This window comes from Cygnus atratus, chromosome 2 (genome assembly GCF_013377495.2).
Source record: "Cygnus atratus isolate AKBS03 ecotype Queensland, Australia chromosome 2, CAtr_DNAZoo_HiC_assembly, whole genome shotgun sequence".
Classification (NCBI taxonomy): domain Eukaryota; kingdom Metazoa; phylum Chordata; class Aves; order Anseriformes; family Anatidae; genus Cygnus; species Cygnus atratus.
The window spans coordinates 70,839,362-70,855,355 of record NC_066363.1 but is presented as its reverse complement, the minus strand read 5'-3'; the positions used below and the strand labels follow the sequence as shown (position 1 = coordinate 70,855,355).

At 37.0% G+C, this 15,994-nt stretch overlaps 1 protein-coding gene across 1 annotated transcript in view; it reads left to right on the top strand.

Annotated features, from left to right (window-relative positions):
- The window catches only part of CDYL (chromodomain Y like), a 106,280-nt gene extending 95,133 nt beyond the window's left edge, over window positions 1-11,147 (top strand). The window contains exons 3-7 of the mRNA XM_035560369.2: window positions 270-526; window positions 1,198-1,370; window positions 3,640-3,850; window positions 8,093-8,236; window positions 9,349-11,147. Of these exons, the coding sequence (XP_035416262.1) occupies window positions 270-526; window positions 1,198-1,370; window positions 3,640-3,850; window positions 8,093-8,236; window positions 9,349-9,507 (944 nt within the window). The 3' untranslated portion in view covers window positions 9,508-11,147. The remainder of the gene's footprint in view (window positions 1-269; window positions 527-1,197; window positions 1,371-3,639; window positions 3,851-8,092; window positions 8,237-9,348) is intronic.
- The last annotated feature ends 4,847 nt before the right edge of the window (window positions 11,148-15,994 follow it).

The following is a 15,994-nucleotide window of genomic DNA, read 5'->3' as shown; positions in this document are numbered from 1 at the left end:
CCTTTCTAAAAAGAAATTTATTTATTGGTCTGCTTTGCTTCTTTTCTCACAAACATAAAATTCATTTGCCTGGATTCCTTTACCGCTTTAATTTTGCTCTGTGCACAGTGTATATTTCTGTAATCTTGCATTGACTTCCAGGGGAGTTTCATATTTATGTGTGTTCTTAATAATATGGCTAGCATGTTTTCATGCCAATAGGGATCTTGAAACTGCTGAACTAATTAAAATGTTATTAATGGAAGGTTACTGTTTAAACTATTTTACAGGTACATCCACCTTTATGGAAGCATTAGCAGCCAATGGTACAACCAACATACAGACTTCTGTAACAGGAGTGACAGCCAGCAAACGGAGGTTTATTGATGACAGGAGAGATCAACCTTTTGATAAAAGGCTACGTTTCAGTGTGCGACAAACGGAGAGCGCATACCGGTACAGAGACATTGTTGTTAGGAAACAAGATGGATTCACACACATTTTGCTATCAACGAAATCATCGGAAAATAATTCACTAAATCCAGAGGTCAGAACAATTCTGATTTTGGGGGGTAAGGGTATGGGAAGAACTATAAATCTCTTATTTGCCTTATTTGCACCACTTATTCAGGTACAAGCATATGCAAAATGGCACTTAGATTTTGTTTGTAAGATATTATACATCCAACTGAATTCTAGTATAATTCTGATGAATTTATTTAGCTACATTATCTGAATATTTTGATGGATTGTCTTTTATAATAAGTATGGCAATTTGTCAAGTGCAACTTGAAACAAACTTTAGCCTGAATTAAGTTTCTTTTTTTCTGAACTGGTTGCATATGCCATCTGCTGTCCAAATTACAGAAATGCTGAATGAATTCTGTAGTTATGGATAACATCTATTAGATCTTTCTTAATGTTTTCATTATCTTACTGTAATTACATTTTAAAACGTAAAGCTTCTAATACTCATGGTTTTTTTGGTTGTTTTGGGGTGTTTTTTTTTGGTCACTTGCTTTTTGTTTTGTTTTTGTTTTACTTTCTAATATTTGAATAATGAAAAGAAATTAACTTTTCTAATATCATGGTTGAATGGATCCTGAGGAAAAATTAAGGATGTTGAAGACTGGGATCCCTCATTGTGGAGGGGAAAGAACAGTACGCTACTTTTTAATGATATAATAAAAGGATTCTAATGAATTTTTGATTTTTCAGGTAATGAAGGAAGTCCAAAGTGCACTGAACACAGCAGCTGCAGATGACAGTAAACTTGTGCTGTTTAGTGCAGTTGGTAGCATCTTCTGCTGTGGTCTTGATTTTATTTATTTTATACGACGCTTAACAGATGATAGAAAAAAGGAAAGCACTAAGATGGCAGAAGCTATTAGGTATGTAAAGCTATCTTCAATCATCTGAATGGGTATTTTTCATTGTGTAGTCTGGCTTGCTTTATCTCTTCTATTTCAGAAGTCTCTAATTCAACAAGACCTCAGATGTTCACCTGCTATGTGATAAGTGTGCAGCACTTCTTTATACTCCCTGGCTATTTCTCTTTGGGTTGTCATTTCATGCATCACTATTTATACTATTAAAATTTTACTATGAGAACTGGTATTATGATAATATTTCTCCAGTTGAAACCAATTTTAAAAGACTTAAACAGCCATGGAGTTTCTGGAAAACTAATTTAACACACAAGACACAAGATGTGCACTGAATGAGTAACGATACAGTGCCTACAGAGCAGTGGAATGATGGATATTTCACAGAATTAGACTAATAGTAGTGAACATTATCCCAGTGCTAGGTTCCAAACCTAACGTTTAAATAAAATGAGCTGAGCTACTACAAACTAGAAGAATGTTTAGGGAAGAAATCTATGGATATTACATCCATAAGTACAAGAAAGTAGATTATAATCTGAACGCTCTGCTTTTGAAGGCTTGAGATCTTGGAAGAGCTCTTGCATGTTTCCAGAATACTAATACTCCTTCAGAGACCTACGTTTAGTAGTTACCAATATGTCTCTGAACTCTAAAATTATGAATAAATCACAATATTTTTTAAATAAGAATCCTACATTCAGCATCTAAAACTAAAATGAAAAATCATCTGTCATTCAGAACACAGGATTGCTTCACAGGTGCTGACTCAACTGTATGATGTACAATGTATTCTAAGCAGGCCTCAGAATTTAAGAGTCATGTGCTTGCACTAAATATGTACAACTTTATCATTATATGTGATAGCTATTAACTAAGCAGCATCTTTCTTTTGAGGTGTTGAAATTCTCCCATCCACGTTTCATATCTGTATTTTTACTAAGAATATCTCAAAGATATTTAGTGTTTCAGAGCAGAGAAACACCTAAGTATCCATACTTTAACAGCTCTGGAATGAACTGTCTTTGTGTCAGTGAGGATGAGAACACACATTTGTAATTTAATAGCATAGCACATCATCTAAGAGGGGGCTGTGAGGCACAGGAATATACCACAAATGCTTCTGTATCAAGGAAGGAAACTCCACAACCTCACTGGTAATCTGTGCCTGTGCTCAGTCACACTGCCAGTAGAGAAGTGCTGCCTGATGTTTGGATGGCACTTCCTGTGTTTCAGTTCGTGTCCACAGCCTCTTGTCCTGGCGCTGGGCACCACTGAGAAGAGTCTGGCTCTGTACTCTTTGCACCCTCACTTCAGGTGTTTGTACATATCGGTAAGATCCACCCCACTGCAAGCCTTCTCTTCTCCAGGCTCAACAGTCCCAGCTCTCAGCCTTTCCTCATAGGAGATTTGCTGCAGTCCCTTAATCAGGCTTGTGGCCCTCCATTGGACCCTGTTGTGTATACCCACATCTCTCTTTTACTGGGGAGCACAGAACTGGACACAAGATCCCAGTGCTTAGTAGGGGGGATGGATCACCTCCCTTGACCTGCTGGTGACGCTCCTCCTAATGCAGCACACGATACCATTAGCCTCCTTTGCCACAAGGCAAGTGCTCAATGTGGTGTCCACCAGGACCACCAGGTCCTTTCCTGCCAGGCTGCTTTTCTTCTGGTTGCCCCCCCCAGTATACACCTGTGCCTGGGGCTGTTCCTCCTCAGGTGCAGGACTTGGCACTTCCATTTGAGAGGCTCCTGTCAGCCCATTTCTCCAGCCTGCAGAGGTTCCTCTGGATGGCAGCATAACATTCAAGCATATCAGCTGCTCCTCCCAGTTTTTGTCATCAACAAAATTGCTGAGGTTATACTAAACCCACTGTCCAGATCATGAATGAAGATGCTGAACAGGTTGGACTCAGTACGCACTCCCAGGATACATCACTGGTAACTGGCCTCCAAGTAGACTTTGTTCCACTGATCACCACCTGCTGGGCCCAGTCATTCAGCCAGTTTTCAAGTCCACCTCACCGTCTGCTCATTGACTCCATACTCCATCAGCTTCCTTACGAGGGTTTTATGGAGGCAGCGATGGAAGCCTTTCTGAGGTCTAGGTAGACAATATGTGCTGCTCTCCCCAGGTCATGTCAGAGCAGGCTATTATCAGGTTGGTTTTGAAAGTGACATTACTGCAGAGATGAATTATTACTGAGTTCTCAAGGACTGGTATATTTTGCTTTTAATATGAGTGCATGTTTTTTTTTTTTTCCTCTTTTCAGGAATTTTGTGAATACTTTTATTCAGTTTAAGAAGCCTATTATTGTAGCAGTAAATGGCCCAGCCATTGGACTTGGAGCATCTATATTGCCTCTGTGTGATGTGGTTTGGGCTAATGAGAAGGCTTGGTTTCAGACACCGTACACTACTTTTGGACAAAGTCCAGATGGATGTTCATCCCTTACATTCCCCCGGATAATGGGCCTGGCTTCTGTAAGTAGCTTGCAGGGTAGGGGATGACAGCCTCACAATGCCATTGTGAAAATTTATCCAAAGTGATTTCAAGACCTTTTAACCTTTGCTGTGCTGTCTTTTATTTTTCTTTCTCTCTTGAAAACCTTTCATGAGAAACCAGTACTTACTCAGCTCCATGCTGTTACAACTTAGTTTACAAGTGAGTGCACAAACCAGAAGGCATGGGACCTAATCCCACGTCCTGGGCCCCCTTTAGCCCTGACAGTGGCAGAAGGGGAAGATGCTTGCCCAGATACCCGTTCCCTGCTGGTGCCTTGTGAGGCCCAGTTAGCAGTGTCCTGCACTCAGCACAGCACCAAGGAGCAGCAGGAGCGGGCTGGCCTGCACTTACATAGCAGGCCCTGTACCACCAGCTATCAGCAGTCTCGTGCTAGTTTGCAAAATAGGCAGTTCAGCTTTCGTGCACCCATTATGCTCAGGAAGTCGTGTTGAACTTCCCTTCTTTGTAGACCTCTGCTGATACTTAATATGAGCGTGTTATGCAGGTAACAGTCAAAATCACCCTCGTGATTTATTTAAGTTTTGTACTCTGTGTTTACAGTAATTTTGGGTTGAAGTAACTGATTGTACTTTGCATTGTTGCTAAAGCTATAAGCCACGTGTTAAGTTTCTCTTTTTTCTCACTTTCCAATTAGATGAAAAAATCAAATGTAACAAAAAAGCTATTTAAAAATCTCTTACCTACGTTATTTTCATGTTGTTTACTATTTTTATGCTGCATTCCTTGAAAGCTGAGACCTACATCCCATTCTAATTAAAACTGAAGAGTAACAGTATGAAACAAGTGCTTGCAGCTATATGTTTGTTCCTAAATTATAGTTTATAATAAAAATCCAGTTTTTCCCTATAGGCATTTATTGATTTAAAAATACAGATTTTGATATATTAAAAGCATCAGTTTGAACAGATCTTATAACTAATTGTGTGATGTCTAGATTTAGTAATTAGAAGAGAACAGAAAAAGGTAACTGAGATTAATAGTTGTAAGAGTATCTTTAATATTTTAAGCGTGCTACAAACTACTGATTGTTCCTTTCCCTTTTTATTTGGCCATCCATCCATCCATTCATTCATCCATTCATCCATCCATTCCATCCATCCCCATCCTTCAGAGACTTGTGGTTGTTACTTTTTCTTTCTTCAGAATCTGTATGAAAACACAAGAAGCTCTTCCCTAGTATACTCTTTCATGTGCCTTTGTGAGTGCTCTCATTCTTAAATTTGAAGACTTATATGTAAAGCTTCCAGTGCTACCTGTAAATGTATTAGAGAAAGTCCCACACTTTAAGTCAGTTTCAGTGCGTTCTTTTTATAAGCAGCAACTATGTAGAAATGTTCAGTGGCAAGCTTGTTGGAAATATTTTTCCTGACTGAGTTAATCTTGGTTGTTTAGCAGTCTGTCATAGAGTTTTTCTTCACAGAACATGTTTGACATAAAGTTCATTACTGCAGGAAATTTAAAGCCCAGACCTCAGGATTCAAAACTGACTCTATATTGGGAATACCAGGAATCTCAGACGGATTCTTAAACTTTGCTTTTGAGTTCTGAAAGCAATCTATAATAGAGGTTGTGCAGGCTGTTTTGGGAGCTATGTTATTGCGTACCTGCTGTGGAGCTCTTGCTGTGTTTTTTTGGTCCTGGCCATAAAGCACAGGAGCTGTGTGATCAAGTTTCACACGCTGGGTTTTTGTGTCAATCTTTAGCACGCGTGGCAGTATGACATAAGCTTTTCTGCCAGTCATAAGGGATTCACGTTTCCTAGTGTCTATAGTTTACATCAAAGCCAGGATCTTGAGCACTATAGAGACCAGCTGCCTCTCAACTGTACCGGGAGCATGGGAGAGCTGAGGTGCTCCGTGGCAGCTAGAGCCTGTGGGCTTGCACGGGAGGCTGCACGTGAGCCTCAAGGCACTTGCTGTAAAAGAGGGAAACTGATACCAACGGATGTCCCAGTGAAGCATGACGATTTCACAGTGGAAGGAGAAAGACAAACTAAATAGAAAATAAGAGTTGGTAATGAGAATGCGGTATTAATTATTTTTATCATCTTCATTTCTATTGCTGTATTATATTTCTTGGAAAGCAAGCAACAACTGTGTTAAATTTCACCACAGATAGAGGGCATGATTAGATGACTAAAACTTGTTTAGTAGTGGGTCTCCAGCATACACTGTATGTAGATCAAAAGCAAGAGCTGGAGCGAAACATTCCCCTTCAAAATCTGTCAACTGAAAACGCTAATGAGAGTGCTCATTTCATGTAAGGTTTTCTGCTAACGCTGCATTACAGCTTGCAGAAATCAGATAACTGCACAGCTAGTATTTGTTGTTTTCATATTCAAGAGAAATGAGTTTTAGAAATAAAAAAAAAAAAAAAAGGTTTTCTAGCATTCATTTTTTAACCTCATTACCAAAGGTGCTTGTGAAGAAAATGTAACTGACCAGCTGACTTAAAATTTCTGAGTTTCCTTACTCCCAGTAGATTGACTTCATGTTTTGATCATCAATACCAAATATCTTTTGAAATTATTTTGGACTTTTTTCTCAATTTCCCTAGGAAAAGCTATTCTTATTTTTCAGTCAAACTTGTGTATATCACTGATCTTTGGCTAGTGTTTCAAGTCAGTATCATTCATAAATAATTCGGAAAAGTAGAAGGCATAGTTGTGATACTTGTGTTTGCTGGAACCTTTCAGAGAAAGTATAACTACAGGGATATATAACTTATGCCTTTGGTTTGACTTTTAAATAATAATAATAAATGTGAATCACAATTTTCCATATTAAGTTATGAGAGATCTAATAAATGTTATGTAAAAAAATCGTAAGAATTATCTCTTTATACAAGCCTCTAATGGACTAGGAGTCAGTAACCAAACTGCTGCCAGAATGCAGGTTTTGTATTTCATTACAAAGGGGCAAGTAATAGACGGCTGAGTGCTTAGATTTCTCTAACAGCCTCATTTCCCATATTCCAAGTGTCCAGTGATGGCTTTGTCATATTTTCAATGTAAATCAGTCATTTAAAAAACAGTAAAACTGATTTTTCAAGGTTGACAATTGCTCTGAGTTTTTAATCTTCACTGGCTCTTTCTGTGCAAATGTCACGGCAAATAAAAAGTTTAGGTGTTTATGAAATGTCACAAAAGGTAGAATTAAAGCATAAGCATAAATGGTTGCAGGGTGATATTTTAACAGGGAAGCTGTTAAATAGTGAAGAGTGTGATTGCAAATCAAAAAAATTTACAGAACTAGAGATAACTGCATACAATGTATTACTCTATTCCATACCTTTATACATGCTTTTAAACTGTGTGTAAGGTCTTTTAAATAAGTGGGTTTTCTTTTTTGTGTGGGTTTGGGTTTTGTTTTTTTTTTTTGGTTGGTTGGTTTTGGTTTTTAGTAAGGCTGCTATTTAGAAATAATTTCAGTTCACTATTGAACTTCTAAATAAATGGGAATATTTTCTATAAATTTGAACAGAAATTGGATTATATCCTGTTCCCTTCAGTGGGTTTTGTACATTGAACTCTAAGATGAGCCAGCTATTTCAAATGTTGCATCATAAATGAAATACTATAGCGCTGGAGACATTTGAGATGGGCTCAAAATATACCACATAATTAGACTTCAAAAATATTCATTATTTGAAAAAAAAAAAAAAAAAAAAAGCTGCAAAATATTTAACTTTGCGCTCCTTCCAAGACTGTTGGTTCCCAGGAGGTCTACTACCAAAACTGGCTTATCTTTATAATTTACAGATAATGTAGATTTTTTAGGAAAGATTTAGTTGCTGCAACTAATGCTATTATAAAAGGCAAGCGACTTCAGTATCACTTTACAGGCCCGTCAGGCAGTGTAACATATTCCTGCATATACAGTTAATCAACTCTGAAATACTCCAGGAAAGCTGGAGCTTATGAACACTCATGACTAGGAAATGACAAAAAAATATTTATGCTTTTCATGCCTAGTCATAGGTGTCTGTATTTTTATAACTATTGAAGTAGTATAGTCAATAGCACTGACCAGATCATCTGTAGGCAAGTCTTTGTCTTTAATAATTAGAAGTTGGAAGAGCCGTAATCAAAGTACTTCAAAAATAGTGCAGGCATTTTCCTTATTTGTTTTGAGCATTTTTCTTTTAAAGAGTTTTGTCTCATTACATTTCATACCAGAAGTAACTTTTTATCCCTTCAGGCCAATGAAATGTTGTTCAGTGGGAGGAAGTTGACTGCGCAGGAAGCTTGTGCCAAAGGACTCGTCTCTCAAGTGTTTTGGCCAGCAACATTCACACAAGAAGTAATGGTTCGAATTAAGGAACTTGTCACATGTAATTCAGTTGTAAGTGCCTTTATTTTCTAACAATAAGGCTTTTTATAATTAGATAAATTAAAATTTACCTATTATTAGACTTACATCATCATGTCTTCCTTAAAAAAAAAAGTTTTCATGACATGAGGACCACATTTTAGAAATAGTAATACCTCTTAACATTTGATTTTAACATTTGAACATATCTTGTTTTGTGTGTTGTTTTTCTTTTTAAAAAAGAATCTGACTTCTCTTTATCATATGCCCTAATATATTGTGGTTAAGAACATAAAATAACATTGGACTCTTTAAAAATATACTTTTTAAAAATATATACATATGCTTTCAGTTTTTAATTGAAGTATCAATGGTATGGCATGTAAATCCAACTTACCCTAATTAACATAAGAAACAGTTGCCCTGAGGACTGAACCGAAATGATATCTTGAGTTGTGATTTAAATTATTAAGGAAATTGGTAACTTAAATATTTGTAAGCATAGAGAAAAGTAGCCTTTGTCATTAGGCTGAACTTACAGTTTTACCAACGATGCATAGGCATTCATGGTTTTGTGCGCTACTGGCAGTTGCACAAGACAGCTGGAACTACCAAAATTTGATGCTTTTTTTTTAATGGGAAGAGAAAGTACAAATCAACTGTTCTGTGCATTTAGAGATGTTGGACTTTGAAACAGAATAATAGTCTTCTAAGTGAAGAAGCAAACGAGATTTTTTTTTTTGTGCTATTTTAGATACTATTATTTGTGTCAATGTCTGCCTGGTTATTAGGGCAGTTTTGGTTAATAGTTTTATAGTTGGCCTTCACCAAAGTGGAGTTGGCATTTTCTCTAGTTATCAGTATAAAATCATGTATATATGTGTGTGTATTTATGGTTACTATTTTCATAATGGCAGTATTTTTGTGCCTTATTAAGTTGTGTTGGTATAAGATAAAGGAAATTGTGTATGACTGAGAGACTCTGAGCAAGGGTCCTTAGGGTTATAGTATGTGAATAGCTTGATAAGTGATAAGACTGATTAAATTTATAATCAACTTCAGGCTTTGTCTGTACAAAACTGTGAATGCACAAGTTGCTGTGTTCTCGTGTAATACTGAACAAACTCTCTTCTCTATTCACCTAGGTACTTGAAGAATCCAAAGCTTTAGTACGTAATATCATGAAGGTGGACTTGGAACAAGCAAATGAAAAGGAGTGTGAAGTTTTGAAGAAAATCTGGGGCTCAGCACAAGGGATGGACTCAATGTTAAAATACCTGCAGAGGAAAATTGATGAGTTCTGATGAGATGCCCATTGACACTGGAATTGTATTTCTTGGACATCAGGGCAAACAACATATGCCCATTTAAAATCCTATATAAACTCACCCCTTGCTCAGCTTGGGAACAGCAGTGGACCCCCGCCCCCACACACACACCTTTTATTGTCAAGGGGTTTAAAAGTACTGTATCACTTAAATTTGAACAAAACTCCTTTCTCCCTGATTGTTACATGTATATATGCACATACATAATGTGTGTGTGCATATATATATATACACACTTTTATATATATATATATATATATATAATGTAATGTGTGAGAGTGTGTATGTAAACACACACACACACAAGAAGCTAAAAAATGATAGAGTGCACTACCAAACATCTCTTTAAAGGCTATAGTTTTTGTTATCTTTGGCTAGTACTGTATCAAATAGAGAATGGATTAAAAAGTGAATGGTGTTGCATTTATTTTCTGTGTGGCAGGGAAGTCTGGAATAACGCTTTTCTTTTTTCATTAGAATACAAAACTGAAACGGGTATTAGCCAGCCCTTACTTTCACTGCCCAACAAATCAGCTCAGATATAAGGCATTGTCTCAGAAGAAGGTTGACATACCTCAAATAATGGAACACTCTAAATTTTTTCAGAATTGAACTCCAGAAGGATTAAATCACAAAAATCCCCCAAAAGAGAGCGTGCTCAGGATTAATGCCAAGAAAACACTCTATGCTTTTTTTGAGGGGGAGATATAGAGGGGTGGGTAGAAAGTGGCAGGAATATGTTTAATTCTTACCCAGACAGCATGAAGAAACCACTGTCTCTTGGGGAAGGGGAATGAGGGAAGTGGAAGGGGAAGGAAAAAAGACAAAAAAAAAAGCTTGTTTTGCAGTATTAGTGAATCACTGAATATCTATGTATGAATATCCTAAGTTATAAGTTAGTTTTAGTGGGTTTTTAAATAGCCTCTGTTTTTTCTTTTTTTTTTTTTAAAATAACTACATAAGTGCTTCTGTTGCTGGGTGAGAATACTACTTTATATACATTTTTTTCATATTTGCTGGTTTAATTGATGTATTACACCAAAAATGCATTTTATGTTCATAAATTTTAGGGTCACTTAGAATATATTATTTAATAAGTTAAAATTCTTTTGGCACACTATTAAGTAAAAAAAACTTTTAAAAAAAACTACCTTATATTAGATGTTTAATGTTCTTTGTCTATGCTTTTTTATTATTTTAAATATACACTATATACAGTATGGTGTAAAAGAGTGCCCTGTGTAAATAGACCTATTTGCATTCCTTTCAGGAGTGGTTATTGATTCCTGACTGCAGATATCTATTATTACTTGGGTATCTGTGCTTGCAATCTTATTGAATGTATTATGAAGAATGAAAAAGAAATCAAACCTTATTTTTGTACAGTTTTGAAGTTTTTAACTTGGAACTGACCCACCTCCCCTTCCCAGTGGAGAGCTGTACAGTGTGTAAATCTGCCTTTACCTTGGATTGGTACAGTATTTTTGCATCTGTGGGACCTACTTTTTTGTTCTAGTAGTTTGAACTATATATAAACTGTACAATCTGTAAAGTTTTTATAGAATAAATATTCAGCTGTGAAAACTGGTTAAATAAAACTAATATTTCTTAACACATTTTAAATGCGGTTCTCATATAGTTGTATTTTTCAAAGACAGTTCTGATTTTAAAAGGAAGAGGTGCTTAAATGTTGCAAATTAGAGACTTACTTAAATATTAAGGTTTTATTCTGTCAAATGTATATAAACTCTTAATAGTTTCCATTGAAATGTTGAAAATTAATTTATTGTTTTAAACTATATAGATGTTTTCTCTTAGATAAGGTAGATAGGAAGACAACATTCAGGAAGTCATTTGATTCTTAATTGTTTTGTTACAGTTTGCAGAAAAATTACTGAATGTTCTTTCATATCTCTTAAGAATGTATCATCTTCCCAATAATTCTGTGGTAAAGAAAGTGAGGATTCCTTACCCGAATTTGATTATATTGAAAGGGAGAAAGAAAGATACATTACACAAAGTTCTGTAACGTTAAACGTTTTTGAGTTTGACTCAAGTTGATATTCACATCCCTTTTCTGGCACCTTGAAGAAGAATTTGGGCATAGATTGCATCTATTTTCAGCTTGAGGATTATTTATGCTGTTCTTAACCATGAATAAATTTCACTGAAACAGGCGACTAGATCTGGAAATACTTAGAAGAATTATATCAGTTGAACATGTAGGCAATTCAAATGAAAAAAATAATTCCATTTGCTTCATTTTGTGTTGTTACTATCAGTCAGGCTGTTACTATGACTCAATTTGCATATTAAGCTGTGAATAAGTTGGAAAAAGTCCTTACTTCAGACCAATTCGTATACAGTCATTGCCACAGCTACATAGCTGTGTCACTGCGCAATTGCCCTACCTTTATATTAGAACCAGTAACTAACTGTACACTATTAAAATATGCTGTCATTCATAAATGACGTACTTTTCTATATATTGGACTACAGGGATATAATTTCTTTAGGAAAATACTGTCCAGTTCTCTTAGGTATAGGTCAGGAACCATACTCAGTGTGCAATTGTTACTGATATGCACAACTGATCTGTGGAGGTTCTGAGGATGTTTTCATTTAAGATCAGAAGCATTCAGCAGAAATAGTAAAACAGTAATGCCTTACTAAGGCATTCATACTGAAGAGGTCATATAGGGAGTAAACAGGGCAGGTTTTTTTTTTATTTTATTTTTCTGTCTTTAAGATGAATATGTGTAAGCAATGTAAACTGAACATCTTACCCAACAGGAGAGGCCCATCCAGCAAGGTAGGCATCAGGTACTGAAGTAAAATGCAGTGTACCTATTTTTCAGATTCCCCTGAAATATGAATTGCTGCGCTATCGGTCCACAAGAGATACCTCCAATAGTTGCAGGTATGTGAATCTTCTGTGTCCGTCTCTTCTTATAGAGCTTTAATTCTATTAACGATTTCTGAAGGGTTTACAGGTTTCCAAACACTTCAGGAAAAAAAAAAGGCATTTGTGAGGAAACGTGGCAACAGTGTGAAGATTTTTCCATCAAATATCTAATAAGTAACACAGAATTTTACTTTCAGCTGCTGTCAAACAAACAAAAAAAAAAAGTCCTCCAACTCAGACAACTGAGGACCCTATATTTGAATGGAACAACATTAAGACTAGTTTAGTTTTTAGAAACCCATAACAGAACAAAGACAGCAAAATGATGGCCTTCTAATAGCAATCAATCAATCATGAGATCATATAAAGTGACTCAAGATCTTTTAAAATTAGTGTTTTCAGTGCTTTTCTTCACAGAAGTCAGGTCTTTGTTTAGCCTGTTTCACTGCTGATGCGTGTATTGTTCTACACAGACTTGCAGTACTGCATAGATAAATCAGCCTGAAGAATCAGATTTAGCTTCTGGTCCTTAAATGCAGCTGCAGCCACAAGGGATTGATTGGGCTCAAGGACAAGGGTGGAAAGACTGCTGAAGCCAGCATTAACTTCTAAGGCACTTTGGAGTTGCAACTTCACAAAAGCAGTTGCACTTTAAGATGGCTTTTCTACGCTGATTCTAGTACTGATGTGCTGGCATGCAAACAACTTGTTCTTGGAGAATTTTGGAGCCTCACAGGTTGTTGGACCCAGGTACTAAGAACATAGAAACAACATCTTTCTGAATGTCTGAGAGAACTTCCATGTGGTGTTTTTGTGTTTTTTCTTTTCTTTTTTTTTTTTTTTTTAAACAAGGAAGAAAATCTTCTACCTTTTTTCATCGTTCAGGCACGAAGACAAATTACAAAACCTGCTTGGGTGTCAGACATCTAGCCAATGGTTAGTAGAATTTGGAAAGATGGTACTGGAATACAAAATTGAGTTAGGGGTCAAGACTGAGCCAGGCTAAAGCTAAGGCTCCTGTCAAGACTGTCTGCTACTTTAAGTGCTTTACTGTACTACACAATCTATGCTCTGTAAGGAATTCAGAATTCACTAGAGACACATGAGAAGGCAATTGTCGGTATTGGTGCTGAAATATCAAAGTATGACAGAAACCTTAATAGTACAGTGTAGGAATCTCTCTGGGACATTCTAGTTCTCCTGAAGTAGGTACTATCACAGGCACTAGCAAACAGCAAAGGGTTAAATACCGGCAATTGGACTGGACAGGCCTTAGTGTATATTTACCTCACAAAAAGTTCCATTATAATCAAATTTATTTTTGGAATTAAATAGTTACTTTTCTCCTGGTCAAGAAACAGTACTAGAAAGACATGATTTGAATGTACTTGGAACTGTTGGAAAGCCACCTGCATACACTAAGCCACACCTTCTCTTGATTTGTTACTTTGAGAAAAACAGAAAATATAGCAAGGTTTTAGCTCTAGATAAGTTAACCTACAACAAAAGGTATTTGGGGCTAATTTCAAAAGCTGAACTTACCTCGAGGTCTTTTCTTTGTTCCAAGTTCCTAATTTGCCTAAAGCATGGATTTCAAGCAGTTTCCTTCAAGGAGTCCTTCACTGGATTGCTGATGTTGCTAAAGGGTACTTCTCTGTGCTCCAGAAACCGCACCATTATTGTTCTGAAAAAAAAAAAGCAGAAGAATTTAATCACCTTTTTAGGTGAGATCCTTTTGTTAAAGCTAGGCTTACTTGAAAGCAATTGAAAAAGGTGTTGAAATACATCAGTGCAAAAGCAAGCAGTTATAGCTCCACTATTTCATACTTTATCCAAACAGTGGGGAAAAATAGGACTGCAAACATCTAGGGAACAGGGCAGTAAACAAAACATTTCTGGCTCAGTGGATGGGAGAGATGCTCTTCAATGAATTGAGCCAATAACCTGCCTGGCTTGTTGGTGGGAAGTTGAGGTACTTCATGTTCATCTGGGCTTTGACAAGTACACCTTTGATGAGAGTAGGAGGAAGGTGATACCTCTCAACTCAATTACAGTTAGCCTTATGAATTTCCATGCTAAGGAACTGCCAGCAGCTGTCAACACTCAGGCAGTCTTACAGTGCTGTATCAGAGGCTGAGTTGGCAACGTTAGATCATGCAGCATGAGAGCTGTTTTACTGAAGACTGCACACAGGTAAATTTTCCTTTCCAAAGGAAGCTGTAGCTATCAGGATGAGAGCCCCTGTATGGCGTAAGATCACCATGTCATATACCTGTTCTGAACAGCTGCTCACATTTCTCTAGAGAATACTTCAGTTACAGGTCTCTGCTTTTTTTTTTTTTCTTACTCTTGAGGAACATGACTGGTGGATTGTCATATGCCAGACTTTCAAACACAAGCAGGGAAATAAAGAAAAAAAAGAATAACATTGTGAGGCACTACCAGGATGTAGAGCAGTTTGACATGCAAAGATTCTGAAGTGCAATACAAAATGAGGTGATGGTGACGGAGTTCTTTTGGTCCTCCTTACCCCTCCAGTGCAGGGAAAAATAAAATAAATAAGGGAATCTGGTAACCACCAAGACAGAGCAGGGAAGTAAGTACTTAGAACAGCTGCGTGAAGAAATAAAGGAATAGCAGTTACACTTTCTTAAGTCCTAGTGTTAGAGGAAAGGCCACGTGAACATTTACCTGTTCAATCCATCAGCGTAGAGCACGTTACCAGTACCTACACCTAACCTCATGCAGACAACAAGCCTCACGTTTGCAGTCCCTGGTCCTCATGGGAGACTTCAACCACCCTCATATCTGCTTGAGGGATAACAGAGAAAAGAGAAGGCTCCAAGGGGTGAATTCATCAACATATAATAATACCTGAATGGAGGGTATATAGAAGATGAAGCCAGGCTCTTTTCAGTGGTGTCCAGTGGCAGGGCAAGAGGCTGTGAGCACAAACATAGGAGGGTCCATCTGAACATCAGGGAACACTTTTTCCAATGTCAGGTTGACTGAGCACTGACCCAGGTTGCCTGGAGAGATTTGAGATCTTCAAAAGCCTCCTGGACAACCAGCTCCAGGGCAGGGAAGTTGGACCAAACAACCTCCAGAGGACTCTTCCAGCTTCAACCATTGTGTGCTTCTGTGGGGAAAACAAAACTAAAATAAACTTGTATTCATTTTCCAATGATACAAACATCATCCACAAATGATCTCTATGGCTAGAGCTGCAAGATCATGAGGCTCTGCAACACTACATACTTTAATCTTTTGAGAACCCAACATCTTGTACTTAAAGGTACCAAATCACCCAGAATAGAGGTGAACACAGAGTGACTTGTGTGTTTTGGATAAGACAGGGATCATCTTTTACTCTAGTAAAAAGCCTAAAGAAGAAGTCTTATTTGTTTCTTCAAGGATAAACAGGATTGAAATACTTAAACAAAACAAATACACGTGCCTTTTATAATACCTGAAAAATTGCTTTAACTCAGCAGCTTCTAAAAATTTTGCCTTTTTTTTTCCCCTGAGGTCTGCCTTAATCAATCAAGCTGCAATGCC